The following is a 20,004-nucleotide window of genomic DNA, read 5'->3' as shown; positions in this document are numbered from 1 at the left end:
TTGGTGGGTTGGAGATCTTCTTATCTGGGGAGGTTTCTGGGCTCTGTTTTCAGTTCTCCCTCTCTGCCCCTCTCTTGCTGTGCCAAGGTTTGCTCCAAAATCATTCCCTGTAGGGTTTATGGTGTGAGACTTTGCCAGATGGATCGTTTTGCTTGCTACCAAGTGATATTTGATGGTTTTAGGAGTGACAGCTCCCTGCAGCCTGTGTTTGTTCTTCATCCACATGCATTTCAATTTGCAATGAAGTTTCAGTGCTCCTTGGTCTGATGGTACACTTAAGAAGACCCACACTTATCAGGGACCCACAACTCTCCTCTCCTGAGTAGAAATGTGCTACTATCTTGTAAAGGTATAAATTATAAAGTCTTGTCTGTATAATGAGTCTGCATTCCCCAGATAAATTACACAGACTCATAATGGCTTTGGCTTTTAAGTTACCATTAATCTTAACTGGGAGGGAGTGCTGAATTTCCTGCAGAAGTGTGGGATTCAGATTTTTGAAAGAGTTTCACTGGAGGCTTGGTCAAGCCATCCTCTGCTCCAACACCCCACTGAGTGCACATTGCTGTCCACATTTGGCTCCCAGCTGGCTGGCAGGACGTGCCCTCAGGGAGCAGCTGCTGTCCCAGGGCTGTGAGCATTTTGGGTCTCTGCTGGAGTGTTTTCCATGTCTCGTCAGCAGAGCACTTTGGGACAACTTGCTGTGCCCTGGATAACTGTGAAAAGACAGAGCCAGAGGCAGTGGTTATTCAAGGCAAAGCATGGAAATAGCTCTGCTCTGTGCACAGCCCCAGCCTGTCAGTCAGTGGGAGGCATCCACTTCCTTATGGGAATGGAAGACAATGGATGGGACAGCACATGGCTTCAACCGAGCTGAGCAGTGAGCTTGGCCCTGCCCTGAGCCATGCACAGGTAACAGGGTGGGCTGCTCCAGCTGGGCACAGCCCAGTGGGAATCTCCTCCTTCACAGGAGTGCAGAGTCCCCAAAGTGTGACAGCCAGAACAGACTTGTCTTCTGTTCTGTGCATCACCCACAAGGGAGAGGCTTCCCAGGGTGCTGGGAGCCCTCCTTGGTCTGGGAGAGCCCAGATGTTTCCAGCTGCAGCTGGAGCTGGGAATGCAGCCCTTGGCTCTGGCTGCAGCCATCCTGGTGGTTTGGGATGAGCACAGGGGCTGCCCCAGAGTGGGGAGCAGCCCTGGCTCCCTCCAGGACTGGCCATGGATTGTCCTGCTGCTCCTCCTGTGGCTCTGGCTGGCTCCTGCCTGCCTCTGGTTCAAGCTTTCATCCCCCAGTCCTGTGTCAGTGAGGAGTTTCAGTCTCACTATCCTCTCCTCTTGTTCATGCTTTGGAAAACAGGATGGAGGAGAATATCTCCTCAGAAGCCTTGGCTACAGCATGAAAGGTGGTGCAAAGTAGGCAGTAGCCACATTGCTGGAGGTGTGACTGTGATAGGGTCTGAGCAAGGTGGGTAGTCCAGGAAAGGGAACTATTTTTAATGAGGTTAAGTATTCAGTTGTACAGAATCCATTCTTTTTAGTGCCCAGCACTTCTTAGACTTATGTGAAGATAGGTCTGCATTCCCTAGAGCTGCCCACCTTCTGTAACCTATGTCAGTGCTCTAACAACTGATTTTTTCCTTCCTAGAAACCTTTGTTTTACCTTTGGAGACTCTGCTTTGGGCTGTAAGCCTATCAGAGTCTCTCAGAGACAAGAATTACAGTGAAATTCTGCAGACTACCTTCAGGTTTTCTTGTTGCTTACAGGATTGGAAAGCTTTTCTCTAGAAAGAAGGTTAGATTTGGGAAGGCACCTGTATCCCAGGAAACTTGAGTCATGCTGGCTGCCTCCCTTGAAGGATGAGCTGGGGCTGGCTGACTTCATTTCTGCAGGGTGTGTTGGGGCAGCCCAGCTGTGTCAGGACAGAGGAATGCTCAGGACAGGGGAGGGATGGATGGATGGATGGATGGATGGATGGATGGATGGATGGATGGATGGATGGATGGAGTTGTTCTTTCTTGTGCCAGACCTGCTCCTGGCTCTGAAAACTCAGCTGGCAGAGGTGTGGAGCAATGCAAAGTCACCTGCAGCACCTCTGGGTCTGGGGTCAGTGTCCTGATGTACTCAGGACTCAGCAGCACATCACTGTGACTCTGCAGCTCCTTCCTGACCTCCTGCTTGCTGCTGGCACAGCATTCCTCATTGGCATGAGGGAGGGGCAAGGACAGTGGGAAAGGGGCACTTCCCTACAGCTTGCCAAAAAAATGATCTTGTACCACGTGCTGGCTGCTTGGAGGAAGATGAGTCTTCAACCCCTCACTCACTTGGCCCATTTCTGGGAAAGGAAGGGTCAAGCTGCTGCCCTGGGACCTGAAGGTGGGTCTGAAGGCACAGGTTAAGGTTTGTAGCTCTGGGGTTTTTACTTTGGCAAAGGAACTCGTAGAAAATCATCTAAGGAAGCAGAATTGCCCAACAAGGGAAATAACAATATATCCTTTTTGTGTGTGTTTTTGTTTCCCCTTCAGTAACCACAACTCTCTCCTCCTGGTCCGGGCATGCCAGAAAATGCAACGAAACAGCCAAGTCCTATTGTGTCAATGGAGGGGTGTGCTACTACATCGAGGGGATTAATCAGCTGTCGTGCAAGTAAGTGAGTGGAGTTCTTGTGTCAATATGGAAATTTCTTGGCTGAGGGAGAGGAGACTTTTGTGCAAGTGCCAGAGTGGGGGGGAAGCTCTGAAATTCTCCTGGCAATTGCAGTTTCAGCTGTGCAAGTTCAGAAAGGGGCACTCGAGGGGCAGGGGGGGCCAAGGATTTGTATTTTCTTTTTTTGTGTGCGTGTCTCTGTTCACTTTTCCTGGCTTTTCTCCCTCTAAGAATATGTTTGTCCTGGCTGTTTCTTTGCCCTTTCTCCCCTTTCTTCTCTGCAGCTTCAGGGGAATTTGGGTCCCTTTTGCTCTCCCTGAGCTGACACATCCTGTCCTCCAGTCAGGGGGATTTTCAGGGCACAGCCTCCTCCCTCTCCCTTGTCTGGAGGGGTCCCTCTCTGAGACCTGCCCCGACTTCTCCTGTATCTCATGGGCCCAGGGTTAACCCCCAGCTGGTCCCCTCTCTGTGCAGCTTTGTGGCCACTGTGGGATGTTTGTTTCCCCCTTCAAACCTGCAAGAAAAAAACAGAGACATGTACTAAGTTATCCTTAAAATGAGCTTTGAAGAGTTTGAAGTGGGGCTGTACAGCCTGAGGGATGTGGAATGGGATGTGAGACTTTTTCACTCCTGGTTCAGGGCCAGAAAGGCCAATAGCATCTCACACCTCACCCCCCCAAGTTTAACAGTGCCTGTGGATAAGCTGAGCAGTCTGATTGCCAGTGCTGGAGGTGCAGGCACCCAGAGCTCACCTGTACCTGCCCCTGGGCTCCTGCACAGTGAGCAGGAGGTGGTGCCCTGGGTGTGCATTCACTGAGCAGATGGAATTCTCTTCTGAGCTCACCTGGTGACCCAGGCATCACTGCCCAGCTTGGAGAAGCCCAGAGCTGACAGTTTTCTCCCTTTGGAACCCAGAGACCACCCAGTGGAGACACACAGCCAAAGGTGTTTTCACCTGTGGATGCCAGCCCAGCAGCACTGCAGGATGTGATGCTCATCAGGTACCTCAGCTCCTCAGGCCTTGGAGGACTCACCTGAACCCCTCATGGAAAGCCTGTGAGCTGGATCATGCTGAGCACAGCTCCTCCCTTCTCCCAGTGCTCCTTTGTTTCAGCAGGGAGCAGCAGCAAAGGCCATGTGGAGCCAGCATCCTGCTGAGCTCTTGTGCTCTCACTTTGCAGTGCAGGGTCAGCTGTGGTGGAAGGAGCATCTCCCAGTTCTCCCAGACTCACTCCTTTGCTCTTAGAAAGAGCTGGATGGGACAGAAAACAGAAGTTGTGGCTTCCACATTTCCCATGTTTATGGAGTGGCAGCAGCCCTTGTCCACCACAGCCCTTTACTGGAGTTGTCACTGCCATTGGCTTCTTGGTGGCACCACGGGCTCATCTTGTGGGGAACACAGGAAACAGGGGGGAAGCCTCATGTGATGGTTAAAGTCACAGCCACCATTCTGGGGTAGCTGTAGCCCAGGAAGCCCCAGAAATTCCAATCTTTCCATTCTGGGAAGGGCTGAACCCTGGAAGTCTGGAGGAGTGTATGAATCAATATCTGTAAGCAATGTGGTCATGGCAGAGGCACAGATTTCAAGGCTATTTCTTTTGGGAAGAACCTAAATCCAGATCAAGATTCAAACGGGATCGATTTCTAATTGCAACAAGAGTTACCTAAACTCCTAGCATCCATAAGAATCACGTTTTCCTAGTGAAGGATACTGTGGTAGTTGCCAAACATCTTCAGCAGACTGTTTTAACCAAAGCAATTCCAGCCTCATGAAGAAACAGCCTGACAGCTGATCAACAGAGGGAACGCTCAGTGATGGATTCCATTAAGATTTAATGTGCCACACCAAACAGACCTAATTATTTCATACCATTTGAAAGCCTGAATTCCTCACTTTGCAGATGGTAAAATGTTATCCTTTTCTGATGAGTTCCAAGGTGCCAATTGCTAAAACCAGATGGGAGCTGAGCAGGCGTGTGTGGAAGGGCAGGAGAGTGTTCCCCAGGAGGAGGTGCTGGCAAGGTCTGCACTGTCACTGCTCCACTGCCAGGAAAGGTGGCTCCGTGTTCACAGAAACCCCGGGGACCTGAGTGCCTTCCACACAGCACAGACACTTCTGATCCCACTGCTTGAGGAGATCTCGGGATGTTCATTCTCCTTGGGTGTTTTTATCATTAAATCTCAGACTGAAGATAAGAAAAACCTGGCTTTTGAAGTGGTGTAATTTTAGAGTTTCTGGACTCCGGAGGATAATAGTTATTGAGGAAGGCAGAAGCATTTGAACTGAAGAGTGTTTCCCATAAAATGGCTCTCCCAATGACAAGAGTGATTTTTGGGGAAGATGCTGATGAATAAACAAAGAGCAAAACAAAGAGCTGATATGTTGCACCAAGAAGGGAGATCTGCTGCTGTGGTTTGTGAGAGATGCAGGAGGAGAAAGGAGAGGAGGCAAAGATTCAGGTTTCAAAGTTCATTTCTGATCTCTGCAACTGCAGCCTTGGCCCTCCAGCCCCACTGTGCCTCTGAGCATGCCAGGAGCATGAAGAGATTATTGGGTTCTGCTCACAACCTCTTCAAATGCTTTGAGGATCACCAAGAGCCACATGAGCAGCTCTGGCCAGAGCAGCTCCTGTCCCTGTGCTGTTTCCATGTCACTGTTCCAGTCAGTCAGCAGAGCCCTGGGGAATCACCTGGGGGATCACCTGGGGAATCACCTGGGGAATCACCTGGGGGATCACCTGGGGGATCACCTGGGGGATCACCTGGACCCCTGTGCCAGCTTGCAGCCCTCCCTCACTGAATGCTCAGGGGATTCAACCTCCCCAACACCCACGTGGAGTGTTTCCAACACCAGGTACCAGAATTTTAGGGTGTTGTTGTTCACTGCCTGTCACCATCCTGAGATCAGCTTCTTGGAGCGGGTTCCATCCCTGCAGCTGTCCAGAAGCACAGGAAATCCTTCCTGTAGATGTTCCCCCTGGCAATCTGGACCAAAAACAGCAGATGAGTTCTCAAATAATTTCTTCTCCTGATGTGGTTCATGCTCGATTTGCAACAAATATCGCCTAAATTGGCAGTTGGCCTTTTATTATTATTTTATAACAGGCTTCCCAGAAACATGTTCCTCCTGGTCTTTTAAATCCTGAGGAACAAAGTATTTGCTTGTAATCCCACTTCCTCCCTCCTTTTTTAATACACTTCAGATAGACCTTGGACAAAGCATTTTCTTCACTGAGGAAGAGCCCAGAATGGGCTTGGATCTGTTTCAGAAATTGGGTCTTTCTGGATTGTGTTCTTCCATAATTTTGTCCTTAATTTGAAGTAAATTCTCCACATGCTGGTGTCAAAGGAAACCTGAACATAGAGCAATCTGTGCTGTTATCCTGACTCTGCAAACAGACCACCTGGTCTGGTTAGATGGGAGAAGCGGGACCTGCCTCAAATATTCTGCAATTTTTCCACATAAACCTGGGAAGTGACAGAGCCACACACAGACAGAACTGACTCAGCAGCCCTTGTAAATTAAAAAACCCCAGGCTCTTGACTGGAAGAATTTCTTGACCCTTCTTCAGATCATTTTGCTCAGAGAGGCTTTAGGAGCTGGACTCCAGGGCAGTGACAGGTTTGAGCAGAGCACACCGAGGTGCCACCAAGGGGATGCACAGCAGCAAGTCTCCAGGCCTTGAGCTGGGCTGGGACACACAGCAGTGGTGCCTGGTTTGTTGTGTCCAGTCAAACAGAGTGTTGGGATGACTGGCAGCCTCTGCTCTTGGATCTGCCTCCATCCTGGAGCCCAGTGAGTCCCTGGCACAACCTAGAGCACTTGGAGGCTGCTCTAATCTTTTATTGCTGGGTGTCCCACTGGGTTGTGCTATCCAAAGAGCAGAAATGCTCTTTTTCCCAATTAGATCTTGGCTCACGTTAGGAACAGTTGGGGTCTTCCCAGCCAAACAAAGCAAGCAAGTCAGGTCTCATCACTGCAGAGCCTCCTCTGCCCACTCAAGTGCTCTTCACATCTCTTTTGTGTGGTCAGTGGAATCAAAGTGATCTGCCCTGGGCCAGGATCTTGTGTGGGATCAGCAGACCTGAAGAATGTTACAGAATAATAACACCCCCACATGGTGTTGGACCAGTTGTGCTTGCAAGACTCAGGCTGGAGGATTTGCAAATGCTGACAGATAAACAAATTCTCTGGGTTTGGGGTGACAGCTCTGCCTTACCTGGGGGAGGCAGGTCAGAGGCCTGGAGCACCTCAGGCAAAAAGTGAAAGTCAAGGAGAGAATAAAAAACAGAACAAAGCCAAAGGAGAAAAGATCAGATCGTTTTAAAATTAATTGATGAATTCAAGTCACCAGTTCTCAAAATCACATGTTCACCTCCTCCAAGTGTATTGCTTCCTGCAGATTTTCCCAGGAAAGGGAAAGATCATTCTGAAGGCTTGGCCACACTGCCAGCTCCCCTGTGCTTCCCCAGAGCCCCATCCACAGGTGTGACTATCCCAGGGATCCTGCATGGATCCTCCTGGCTGCCCTGTGGCATCCGGAGCTGTTCCACCCTCCCGGTGGCGTTTGGTGGCATTTCTGCCGCAGGGATGTCACTGTGCCACGGGTGTACGAGCTGTCCTGTGGGGAGGTGTTGCAACGCCCTTGGAAACGAAGAGCTAGGGGTGAAAACCTCCACATCCTGTTCCAAATCCCCCGAGCCAGCCGGGACTCGCTGCCTGGGTTTTGCATGCTGTTTATCTTGGGTGGTGAGGTCGGGCACCTTTCCAGGCTCAGGTGGCCCCATCTGTGCCTGGTGCTCCATCCCTGTGACTGTGTCAGACCCCTGGGGCCCAGCAGAGTGTGGGAGCTGATCCTGCAGCACCAGGGGCTCAGGGAGGGCAGCGATGCAGGTCCTGCAGGTCCTGCATGTCCTGCAGCCACTGCCATCACCCAGCCCAGCCGTGGATGTCCCTGCCCTGTGGACTCCCCTCTGCAGCAAACATGCCTTGGTTAGCTGCTCTGGAGAAGGCCTTTGCGTTTATTCTGGTTGCTTTCTCTTCTCCCCATCAGTGATTTTGCCTTTTGTGGCTCTCCAGAGCCTGATCATCTGGGACTGGTCAGGGGACAATGACAGAACTGTCTTCTTTTTCAGCCATTCCCACAAAAAAGCAACGTGCTTGAAACATTTTTTTTTATCCATTTGCTTACTTCAGTGCATTGTGTCCTTCTGCTACAGCTTGTCTTTATTGCATCATTTTGAAGCACCTGCTCATTCACATTTGTCTGTAGCATGGATTGCTTTATGAGAGCCACCGAATTTGGCATTTTTTAATTAAGATCTGGGGGTGCAAAGGAAATGTGCCTACCCCTGCAAGATTTAGAGCAACAGCTGGACAGAAAAAGTTTTGCTTCCAGCAGGAAGACTATGATAATGAATTAAAAGTAGCAAATAATAATTAACAATAATTATTGCCCTGCCTTGATACAGGGCAAAATGTCGAAGTTCCTCAATTTTCAGAAATAAGTGCCCAGCAAACATCATAGAAATGAGTCATTAAAACTATTTTCGTTTGCACTTTCTGAGATGCTTTATTTGACTGATCATCTTACTGCATTTTTGTTACCATGTAAATATCTCACTGCAATTCATCCTGAACCCAAGAGCAGAATTTTGCGGATGTTTTCAAAATGGGGTTATTTAAAAAAAAAAAAAAAAGGTCTTAAGGTCAAAACTAAAATAATGGGATATTTTCCAGCAATAATAGAAAACAGAATCTGGACAGAAATATCTCTAACTGGTTTTATCAATGGCATTTGCAAGTAATTTTCAGAGGCAGCAATTAGACCCAGAGAGATGGAATTAAGCAAGGGCAGTTTTGGGAGTCTCCACTCAGGCTAGAGAGGGGACAAGGTGCTGTCTGCAAGAGGTTGGTGCAGCCTTGTCCCTCCCCATTCCTTCTCTTGTCCACTTCCCTTGGCCTTTGGGGAGAGACCCAATGTGCCTCTGTGAGTGCACCAGAAAGTCCAAAGGTGACATTTGCAGGAAAGGCCACCATCTGTGAAGTCCTTGTGAGAATTTTGCAAAGAAGGAGGGACTTGGTTTTGCTGGGACAGCCACCCAGAACCTCTTGAGCCAAAGGTGCAGGAAGAAGGATGCCATGATCAAAGACCAGCTCACAGCTCTCAGCTTCAGTGAGCCTGAACTTTCAGGTAAATCCCTCACTGCAGAAGAGCTGCCCTCACCACAGGCAGCAGATTTTCATGCAGAAGGGATGATCTCCACTGCTCTTCCTGTCCAGACTGGGACACCCATGTGCCAAGCACGCTGGAAATTTCTTTCCTTTAAGTCACATCTGGGGCTACAGTAATAAATAAAAAATCATCTTCAGCAGCCTAGAAGTTAGAGACAGGTTTTTAAAAAAAGGAACCAAAAGCACTGGATGCTTTCAAAGGTCTTCTGGTCACTGCTTCTGCCTGCAGCCTTGCTTATGAGGAACCAGAACCCAGGTAGGCAGGGGTGGCACATTGTCTTGACAGCTTGTACACAGGCTTGAGAGGTGACAGAAGGTGCTCTTGTTCAGGGGGGGCTTTTCTTCTGTCACTTCTCCCAGTGCTGAATCATTGAGGAATTAAAGATGAAAAGCCTGAGCTGTCCTAGACACAGAGAATGAAGTTGTCTATTGCCTTCTGTCTTGAGAGCTCTTCTCCCCACCCACGCTTGCCTGACTGCAGAGATCTGAAGATGGGCTATATGGTAGCTGTCATGGCATCAAAGCTTCCTTTACACCTTTTTGTTTTGCTTTTTCACTTCTTACCAATTCCTTTCTCTGGGCTTTTATTTCCTTCTGCCAGTTCTCCCATTATTTCCAGGCTTTCCTTAATGGCATGCAGCCTCTGTCTCACTGGAGTTCCAGCCTTGGCTGACTTCTTGCAGATGTGCACCTGAGATAGTTTTAGCTCCTTTCTGACAAAACACCCCTTTTTTGGGGTGGGTGGGATAATTGCTTCATTCAGCAGCTCCCTTGAGGCCCTGTGGTGTGCTCACAATGTCCAGGAAATCTCAGACCCCAGACAGATCACGTTGCAAGCTAAACTGGATTCCCTTGAAGACTCTGTGAATAAGTTCCTGACTCTATCAGAGGTGATGAATAAATTCAAAAAGGATTGGGAAGACATTTTCTCTTTTGGATTCCTTGCTCAAACCCCAGTGCAATCTCTGAAGGGCTTCTCCAGTCCTGCCTCCCTGGGGCTGTTCTGTGCCACCCAGTGCCTCAGGTTTGTGCTTTTTCATTGACAAGGGGCATTTTCTTCACTTCCCATCACCATCTTCCTCTGCTTCATTGCAGGGAAGCTCAACAGGCCCCATGTGTGATGGCCACCTCTTGGGCTGAGCTTTCCCTGGTGTGGCTGGTACATCTCCCTTTCCAGTGCTCCAAGATGAATGTCCAACAATGAGAAGAAAGTGCCAATTTTTCAAAGATATTTGCCTGACCAGGGAGCTCAATTTTCAGTTTCAGAAGTGACTTGGATACTGAGAAACTGAAGTGTATGAGTGGAGAGCTCAGTGCAGCCTCATGCAGAGCCATGCCCTGAAGTTCTCCATGAGCAGTGGAGTGCACAAATAGCCCGACACAATCCCACTTTGAGGTGTTAGCCCAGGTCCCAAAAACCCAGATGCTGATCCACATTTAATCATGGACAGTGAGGGTGCAGCAGGTTTTTTTGCACAGCCCAAGCCCAGCCAAACTACAGTGAAATCCAGCAAGAAATCAAGTGCCAGAGCCAGGTCAGAGTATGTCCATGATGAAGTACAACTGCTAAAAATCAAGGATTTCTGCATGGAACCTGCACCTGGACTTGGATCTGGATTTGGACCTGGACCTGGACCTGGACCTGGACTTGGACTGGATCTGGACCTGGACCTGGACCTGGACCTGGACCTGGACCTGGACCTTGTCCTGGACCTGGACCTTTCCCACCAGATCCACAGGTTGGGAGCAGTTTCCTGACACTGTGCTGTGTCTGCTCCAACCTCTTGCTGTCCCTTGCAGTGGCCTGGCCAGGAGCTGAGCCACTGACATCAGACTTGGCCTCTGATTCATCTGTGTTTTACTGAGGTGTCTTTCAGTCCCTTCCTTGTTGACCACTTGCAGATCACTGTGGGACAGTGAGATCTTGTGGGTGGCATCTGAGAGTGAGGAAGGTTCTGATGTGTACCAGGTGCAGAGCCTGCAGCTCTGCTCACGAAAAGTTGGAAAACTTTTATAAAGATAAAGCCCTCTTAAGCTCAGAGGAAAGAGAGGTCTGCTGAGAAGGGAGGGAGCTGTGAGACAGGGAGGTGAAACCTGAGACTTCAAGAAAACTATGGATGCTGTGGAGGACTATCCAAGGAATATCCAGAAGAAAAGATGTGAAGTGAGGGAGGGAGGAGAAGTGTTTGACCATGGCAGGCTGGGCTCCCATCACTTCCCAGGCTCACCTGCAGCTGCAGTGCAGAGGATGCAGGTCCTGCTCACCTTGGGTGGTTCTGCAGCTCCTGCTGCACCCATGGCCCTGTGCTCCCCAAACCTGGCTCAGCTGGGGAGTGCTCTGGAGAGCTACTCATGGGCTGGTAGCAATGCCTGGTGGCCCTTGCCTGCAGGGCACCTTCTCTGCCACCTGAGCACCCGTGAATGTGCAGCTGGTGCCCATGAGCTGGCACATCTCAGCCCATCAGGTGACCTAAACCAGGACAGCCTGAGAGATCCTCACACTGGACAGCATGTGAGACCCCTTCAGCTCAGCCTTCTTCTCTGTCCCTTCCTCTGTTAACTCAGAGACTCTGCCCGTGCTTTCTCTCTAACCACCCCCTGAACACCCCGTGGGTACCTCTGGGGTCATAACGGGGAGATGCTTTCCACACCCAGTGCTCGCTGTCACCTGAGCTCACTGCTTTTGGTGCCTCTTGCCAGCCTACAGAGCAGCTCCACAGGGCCTCTGAAAGTAGCATCCAGCCCATCTCAGTCTTCCTGGTGCTTCTAGCAGGTGAGAAGGAAGGAGGCAGGCAGAGCAGGACAGAGCAGGAGGGGTTTGGCTGCCTGCTTGAAGACCCAGGCCTAAACCAGAGCTGGAACGCTGATGTTTCAGGAGTCTGGTTAAAGCAAAGAGTAAATACGCATGTAAAGCCTTTATTTTTTCCATTCATCACAATGCACTTTTTATTTCTGACCTTAGCCTCAAAAACTGTGCCAGACATGTTCTGTGATTTCTCCCCTTTTCCCCTCCAGATGTCCAAATGGATTCTTCGGACAGAGATGTTTGGAGAAACTGCCTTTGCGATTGTACATGCCAGATCCTAAGCAAAGTATGTTTGAAGACAAAAAATGCACCACACTACTTAAAACCTCCCGGGCACAGCGGTGGATGTAGAGTGGTCTAGTCAGGGATGGCTCTTGGTGTCAGCTTTGGGTAGGGCTTAGGGCTGCAGGTAAGGGTGAAGGCTGAAAGCAGACAGATAGGAGCTGGAAGGGATCAGAAGGGGCCTCAGTTCAGCCTGTTTGGGTGTCATTTTGCTATCTTGTTTCTCTCTTTCTGGTTTTCTCTCTTCCGGTAGGTGTCCGATCGAATTCACAGGAGACCGGTGTCAGCATTTCGCAATGGTCAGCTTCTCCAGTATGTCTCTTTCTACTTCTCTCTCTCCTTGTTGTTGTGCTCTGTGTCGTGTCCTTAAAGCAGGTTCTTCTGTTCTCCAAGAGCCCTCTTCCTGTCTTGAGCCCTCCCAGCTCTGCTTGGTCCTAAGAGGAGCTGTGATGTGACCAAGAGCAGAACTGGGGCTCCTTATTTCCCCATTTATTAGAATGGGCTCTGCTTTCATTTCTGACTGAACTGGATGCTGCTTGCTCTTTTCAGGCAAAATGCAAACGAGGCCCGAGTTGATGTGGTGGGTGTGCTGTGTGAGATGAGCCTGTGCTGTGTGTGGAGCTGGGGCTGCCAGCATTGCTATTGTGGCACGGACTGTGCTGGGCAGGGCAGGATTTGGGCATTTTCCTATGCAGGGCAGGGTTTGAGCATTTTCCCTGTACTGCGCAGGGCAGGATTTGGGCATTTTCGCTGTGCAGGGCAGAATTTGGGTATTTCTCCTGTGCTGTGTAGTGCACGGGATGTGCCTTTTCCCTGTACTGTGCAGAGCAGGATTTGGGCACTTTCCCTATGCAGGGCAGGGTTTGAGCATTTTCCCTGTACTGTGCAGGGCAGGATTTGGGTATTTTCCCTGTGCAGAGCAGGATTTGAGTATTTTCTCTGTGCTGGGCAGGATTTGGGCATTTTCTCTGTACAGGGGAGGAGATGTGCATTTTCCCACCACTCCTGCCAGGGAAGTGTGAGTCTCCTTGAGCCAAAGGTGGAAATCACAGCCAGGGTGTGACTGTAATGAAATCGCTTTACAGTCGTGGCACAGGGGTCACGTTGGTGGCTGCCACTGCCTCAGGGCTTCCAAACCTCACTGCCATGCAGGATACAGGATAAAGCTGCCAAATGGGCATCAGGGTATGTCCCTCCTGGACACAGAGCTGTTCCTGTCTCTCCTAGGTGGTTGGACAGCCTCGCATGTGGGATTGAGCCTAACTACAGTGACCAATCTCTTAAAGCATTGAGTGTAAATACGCTAAAGTCTTTGCACTTAGTGCTTCCCAGTTTCTGGTTTCCAGTTCCTACAGGTCTCACTTATAGACAGAATTAGCTCATGGTGGTCAAGGTGGATGATTTTTCTGGGTCATTATTCAGTTGGTGTCCCAGCATCAGTGGGATCCTGGTCTGGGTAAGAACTGACCTGAAAGGAGGTGCAGGAAACCTGTGACCCTCACTGTGACCCTTCTGTGACTGTCCCTGAAACCCACCCTGCCTCCACGCTGCCTGCTTGGACCCACCACAAATTTGGGGTTTAAAAAGAGGCTTTTTAAAAAGAGCCACGAAAGAGGCTTTAATTAGTGGTAACCAGAGGAGAAACGCCTCTTCAGGATGGCTCCTTGATTGCCAGAACCCTTCTCCCACTGCTCCGTGAGGAATCCTGCCGTCCTCATCCTCAACTGGCAATTGCAGGAGTCTCATTAGCACGTGCTAATAGCTGGCAAGTGCTGGAATTAGGCTCCCTTGCATGGAGCATACAGACAAGATGCAAATGGGCTTTGTGGGGCCCTTGGGACAGCTCAGTGTTTTTACATTGCCTTTTGTTCCAAATTGGCTTCTGAAGTTGAAGCCTCCATTGATTTATCCTGCCAGACTCCAACATCCAAGCAAGCTCTTTTTAAAAAAGACAGCTCCAAAACGTTCTATTTTGATCTTTCACCTGATGCTGAAGGGTTTCCTTCTCTCTTGGAAGCCCTGGGTGTCAGGGCTCTGGCTGCAGCCAGCAGTGGGATGCTCACCCCATGGAGCTGATTTGAAGCATGTTTCGTGAGGTGGTGTCCAACAGGCTCAAACATTATTGCTGCCATGCTGCAAAACCAAAACAGGGGTGAAAATGAGTTTTATGTCAGGAAAATGCCTTTTTGAGAGCATTAATGGCAGGACTAAACTGCATGTGGTTTTTTCCCCAGCTTGCAGAATCCAGCTTTTTATGGGACTGAGATTTGTTTTAATTTAATTCACGTGTTAGAGGAACAATGCCAGCTTTAAAACTGACACATGTACATATCCTTACCTCAAGTCTGCTTGAACCACAGCATAGTAAGGTAAAAACAGCTTAACAATCCAGGCTACCTGTCTGAACTTGGATAAAATTAATGTAAGAAGATGATTCATACGTGTTTATAGCTGTTTTCACTTTCAGGTCACAGTTGGGTAATATAGATAGCAGCAGCACTGAATAAAAGCTTGCACTGAACTTGCTGTTTTTCGGAGTAGGAAAAGCATTTCACTCAAGTGTGGACTCTGCAAATGCTTGCCTTCTACTTTGATCAATAATTAGGGCACAGCAGAAGTTGCTGATGTTCCATAATTCACTCAATGCTTCATCCCATATGGGCTCTGACAGGTCAAAAGCTGAAACAGATTAAAAATGAGGTTCAGGCATTTCCACTGGAAATAAAATAGCTCTGTCCTGATTCATGTTTTGAGAACACTGCCAGCATTTGACAGATTCTTAAATAAGGACACCTATATTGGTGTTGTTTTAAATGTATTTGGGATATTTCAGGTTTTCAGGCCCAGATTGGATCCTCCTGATTCTTTAATATGAATATTAAATATGAAAATGAGTTTTAGTGGGTGCATCCCAGGGCTGAGCAGAGTGAACTAAACTGAGGGTGCTGTTCTGAAAAGATGTGGAAGATATTTTCCTGAATTTGGGCCACAGATGGAGATGGTGCAGCATCCCAGCATCGTGCCAGATGTTGTGTGTCCTCCTTTTGGGAGCAGCTTCCTACCTCTCTGATTTAAAGCCTTATTCACATTTTCCTCAGGTAAAACTCCTCATGTTCTCCAGGAGTTCAGGCTGTCTTTGTTTCTTTGACTGGGAGCTCTGGAGGTTTATTTTTCTCTAATTGCCCAAAACACCTGCTAGACCACTGCAGTCATTAAGATGAAAATTAGGTGTATTTAGATAGGTTTTCTCACATGTGATGTTTCTTTATGTTGCTGTTCCAACCATATGAGCAGGTGCCTACTGCCAGCAGTGGATATATACACACACCACTGCTTGAAAATGAAGAGAAAATGTTACAGATGGGATTTTTTTTCCATGTCACACTCACACTGTTGCTGTTTATTAGTGGAGCAGCTCAGAGAACCCCCAGTCTGTCCCAGCTCTGTCCACACATAAGGCTGATGGATCAAGGTTGGGAGATCATTTTATTTAGGCTTTAAGTAACCTGTGAGAAGAAGACTTTATAAAAGGACATTAAAGCAACATTTAAATGAGTTGAAATTTAAACTGCAGAGAATTAGTGGCAGTGAGCAGAGGGGACAGTGATTGTCTGCAGTTGCTGTGTGAAACTGAGGAATGCCCTGGCAGATGAGAACAGAGAGAGTTCTTCCCATGGCTGATGAGTCACGAAATCCTCTTACTGAAACATTTTTCACATCAAGGTCCTCATGACTCTGTGTCTCCATAGACAAACTCGTGGGAGTAGCTGTCAGGTGGCTCCTGGCACAGGAACCAGCAGAGCCACAGGTGATTCTGTCCCTGCATTGGTGAGAATAGAACACCACAAACTCTGGCTCCACAGCCAGAATAATGAATCCACAGCAATGGTACCCATGGGCCACTCAGCCTTAATCTGCAGCCAGATTTTCCTTTCTGCTGGCACACCTGGGTGAAGAATGCAGCAATATCCAAAAGGGTCAGGAATTCTTTCTGAGAGCTTCTGCTGGAGGCTCACCCAGTGTAGAGCTCCTGGGTCCAGCTCCCCAGGCACAGCTGTGGCTTGCAGCTCTTCCCAGAAGACAGAACCATGTCCAAAATCATCCTTCCTTCTAAGAAACTCTTTTTTAAAGCTGTGCTGGCACCTGTATTTCATATCTGCCTGTTCTACATCAGATCAAGATCTACCTCTGTCTTCTCTCTTCTACAAGCAAATTTTCAGGTCTTTGTTAAATCCTCCTGGAGGTTTACTAATAACTTGCCAGGCTTTGGGCTGGCTGGTTGTAAAGTTTGTGTAAAACACGTTGGCAATCCTGATGCAGCTGAGATCCTGGAAGTTAAACGTGGTCAGCAGGAACATTTATATTTTTCCTAAGTCTCCACATTTGGATTCTTTCCACTCGTGATTTATGGAACAATTTAGAAAATTGGGATAAAGTTTTATATTTATGCTTCCCTCTTGCCCGTGGAAACTGAAACTTCATCTTAACTTTGTTGTTTATTCATCTCCACAAATAATCATCACCAATCTGGAGGACAAATGTCATACCATTCATCTTGGTTAGCGAAACATTCTCATTTTCTACTTTGTGATCCAATTAAAATTGCAGGCTGTAAGGCTGCCTGTAAACACCCTAGGACAGAGCTGACATTCATATGCAATGTCATCTAGCATAGTCTCCATTTTTACCCCGTATTTCATTCTTGGTTTCTTTACAAATTGAATTTTAATTCGCAGTTGGGGCCTTCCCACTGGTGTGCTTGGAAAGACAGAGCAGGATTTTCAGGTGTCCCTTGGGAGAGCAGCTTTGTCTTCATCCTCTTCCCCCAGAGCCCACAAACTGGCTCCAGTGCTGCTGGCCAAACCATCGTGGAGCAGTGGGGCTTTATGGGGTGCCAGGCTCCTTGTTTTCCTGGAGGATGGTCCCTTTCCTTTTCTGCAGGCTGTGGCAGGGGTGTCACCACCCTGACAGGTAGGAGTGACCCTTCTGGTGGGTGGCCTCTGGCACCTGGCTCCTGTGCTGAGGTGAAGTGTCCTCGAGAGCAGAGGGATAAATGCACCCCTTCAAGCTCTCCTGGGAAGGTCTAGATCTGAATTTGAGCTTCTCTGATTACCTCACTTATTCAGCTATGGCTTCCTACCTGCTGTGATTGCAATATGAAAATGATAAGTGAAAGATTACTTCTTTATTTTACCTAAATTTCTGCTTCCTCCTCCACCTCTCACTCATCTGACTTCCAAACCAATATTTAGCATCATTTGAAATTCCACAGGCATTCTGCAGCTTCCATTCAGTGACAGGGTAACTCTGCCCACTGAATTACAGGGTGATGCCTGTGCTCTGGTGTGGCTGGGTAATTACAGGGTGTTTGTGGTTTAGCGTGGCAGGGTCATCCCTGTCCCCAGGACACAGCACAGGTTTACCCTTGGGATCTCCTGAAGTTCATTGCATGCTCATCCACAGCAGATTTTGGATGCTCTGTTGTTTTGTGTTTGGACTCTTGATGCCAAACAAATTTGTTTTATTGCTGCAGCAGTGGAGAAGGTGAATGGCTGTGGAGTTTGTGGAGCATTTACAGACTTTCTGTTCTTGGAGGTGCTACCCAGCTCTGAACAGAGGCACAGTGTCCTCTGTCCCCATCGTGACCCCCTGTCTTGCATTGCTCCCTGCACGCCCTGGGAAAAACCTGAATCCGAGTCCTGCAAGTGCAGCTCTTGTCAATAGAGTTGATTTGCAACAAAATTATCATCAATTTATTATCTTGCTGCTCCTCAGATGTCAATTCTCCACTTTGTTTCTTGCCTTGGAGCATGCTCTGTGTCCCAGAGAGCGTATTTTGAGGGAATAATGTGCAGTAACTAAACATCTTATCGACCTTCTTGGGCAATCTGAAGACCAAGTGAGCACAGCCACAGTTTTCACAGCTGTTTGCTAAGGCTTTTATCCTTTTTAATCATCCTATAAATCTGCAGTTCAGCGAGAGTCATCTTGCTTGAGGTGTTACTCCTACAGGAATACTTTAAATTAAATGTTTTTGTCTGTTCATCTTTTAAAATAACTACAATTCATCATAGTCACAAAGTCACTGCAGATGAAGTTAATGCAGGACTTTGTCTTTTGTCTGATGCTGAGAAAAAGCATTTTCAGAAAGATTCAGGAGGCACATTTGGAATGAGATTTTCAAAAAAAAACCCTCATGTCCTCAGTTCAGGTAGTTTGAGGAGTGCCACAGCAGTTCAGGGCTGCCCCTTGCCCTGACCAGGGAGGATGTGTGGAGTGCAGACAGAAGGATGATGATGATGATGAAGGTCATGAGAAAAATGCTGTGCCCATTTCCTCAGCCTGCAGGTGCCATCTCAGGGCTGTGTCACTCCAGTTTATTTGCATGGTAGCCTCTGGATAAATTGCTTCCAATGGAGCTTGTCCTGTTGAAGCTGGAGAGAACAAGAAATATGGAGAGATTTAGAGGGCTGGGGGTGACAGAACAAGGGGGAACGGCTTCAAGCTGACAGAGAGCAGATTTAGATTGGATATTAGCAAGGAATTCTTCCCTGTGATGGTAATGAGCCACTGGCACAGGTTTCCCAGCCAGCTGGCTGTATCTGCTCCCTGAGGCTGGGGAGCCAAAAGAAACAGCACTTCTGACATGAGAGGGACAGGGGGAAAGGCTTAAACTCCTCAGGTCCTGCCCACCACCTCTCTTCTCACAGGCGTTGCTGAGTTTGCATAAAGTCATGAAAATGTTTTAAATTGCATCCGTTTGTAGCTTCAGATGTTGCAGAAAACCCTGGAACAGGGAGGAAAGTGTGCATGCAGATGGAACAACAGCTTAGATTTGTATTTATGGATGAAATTTGAGGTGTCTCTACATGCACGTGTCAGTGTCAGGGGAACAGGTGTGTGCAATGGTAGGAAGACTTAGGAGCAGGGCTGGATGTGATAACCAAGTGGTTTAGGATGAATATATTCTGTCCAGTTCTCTGCTGCCCACCACATGATGTCCATGCCACTGCCACGTGTACAAAATCACTGTGAAATGCTCTGTAGGGTTTGCCATTCCTTTTGCACAAATGTGAGAAGTGAAGCAGAGAGCAGCCAGGTTTTGTGGCCTTTAAATTATATAAAATCTTCAAAAACCCCAACTTTCACCTATAAAACACCCCCAAACATCAGCATTGGTTTGAGGAGAAGAACCTGCTTTAGAACATGTGTTTTCATGTGCTGTAACAATTAGTGCTAATTCCCCCCCCCCCCGCCTAAATTTTGAACAGCACTGCAAAAGAAAGCCAATATTTCTGTGCAGCAAAAAAGCAGTTCCTATGGAAAAATATAGTAAATAAATCTGGACACCTCCAAGCTGCAAATAATCTTGTGTGTATGGTGATTGGGAGCAGCAGAGCTCACTTTTGTGTGTGGTGGTAAGTATGGAGAACTTTCATGTTTATGTAAGAAAAGCTGTCTTTAGGTGAGGTCTGTACCAGGGAAATCACTAAAATTCAGGATACCTGTTTTGCACTGTTGATTCATGGGATGAACTCCTGTGCTTAGCACTGTCTCTGCAAGATGAACTGCAATCTTACTTGTGCTGAATATGAATCTGAAAGCACATGCTCCAATTTGGACTTTTTGCAGCACACTAAACCAATGCAGAGCCACGGCAGGAGTGCACTTTGGAAGGGCACGGGCTGCAGGGCAGCTTTCAGTGCAATTTGCACTTTCAGATCCATTGCCTTGCCCGAGCACCTCATCCCTCGCAGCATCCGTGGTTCGGGGCAGGGCTGGCAGGGCAGGGCAGGGCAGGGGATGGAGGGGCTGTGCCCCAGGGCTGTGCCCCTGGGCTGTGTGCCCCTGGGCCAGGGCTCAGGCTGTGGGCAAGCCCCAGGCCCCAGCAGGAGCCCCCACACCCCTGTGCCCAGCACTCCTGAGATCCAGCACAGCCCCTGGGCACGCCAGGGTGTGGGGGACCAGCCAGGGCAGATTTGCCCTGTGCAAAAGGGATGAATGGTTTTTACCAGGCTCATGCAGTCTCTATGTGTT

At 48.5% G+C, this 20,004-nt stretch overlaps 1 protein-coding gene across 4 annotated transcripts in view; it reads left to right on the top strand.

Annotated features, from left to right (window-relative positions):
- Nucleotides 1-20,004, top strand: part of NRG2 (neuregulin 2) — a 153,856-nt gene that overhangs the window by 120,318 nt on the left and 13,534 nt on the right. For 3 of the 4 annotated variants that reach the window (XM_088173850.1, XM_088173849.1, XM_088173847.1), the window contains exons 4-5: nt 2,524-2,644; nt 12,221-12,279. In XM_088173850.1, the coding sequence (XP_088029976.1) occupies nt 2,524-2,644; nt 12,221-12,279 (180 nt within the window). Of the gene's footprint in view, nt 1-2,523; nt 2,645-11,894; nt 11,972-12,220; nt 12,280-20,004 lie in introns of all 4 variants that reach the window. The other variant, XM_088173848.1, reaches the window with a different exon arrangement.

This window comes from Sturnus vulgaris, chromosome 15 (genome assembly GCF_052056855.1).
Source record: "Sturnus vulgaris isolate bStuVul1 chromosome 15, bStuVul1.hap1, whole genome shotgun sequence".
Classification (NCBI taxonomy): Eukaryota; Metazoa; Chordata; class Aves; order Passeriformes; family Sturnidae; genus Sturnus; species Sturnus vulgaris.
This window is presented reverse-complemented; position numbering and strand designations above follow the sequence as displayed.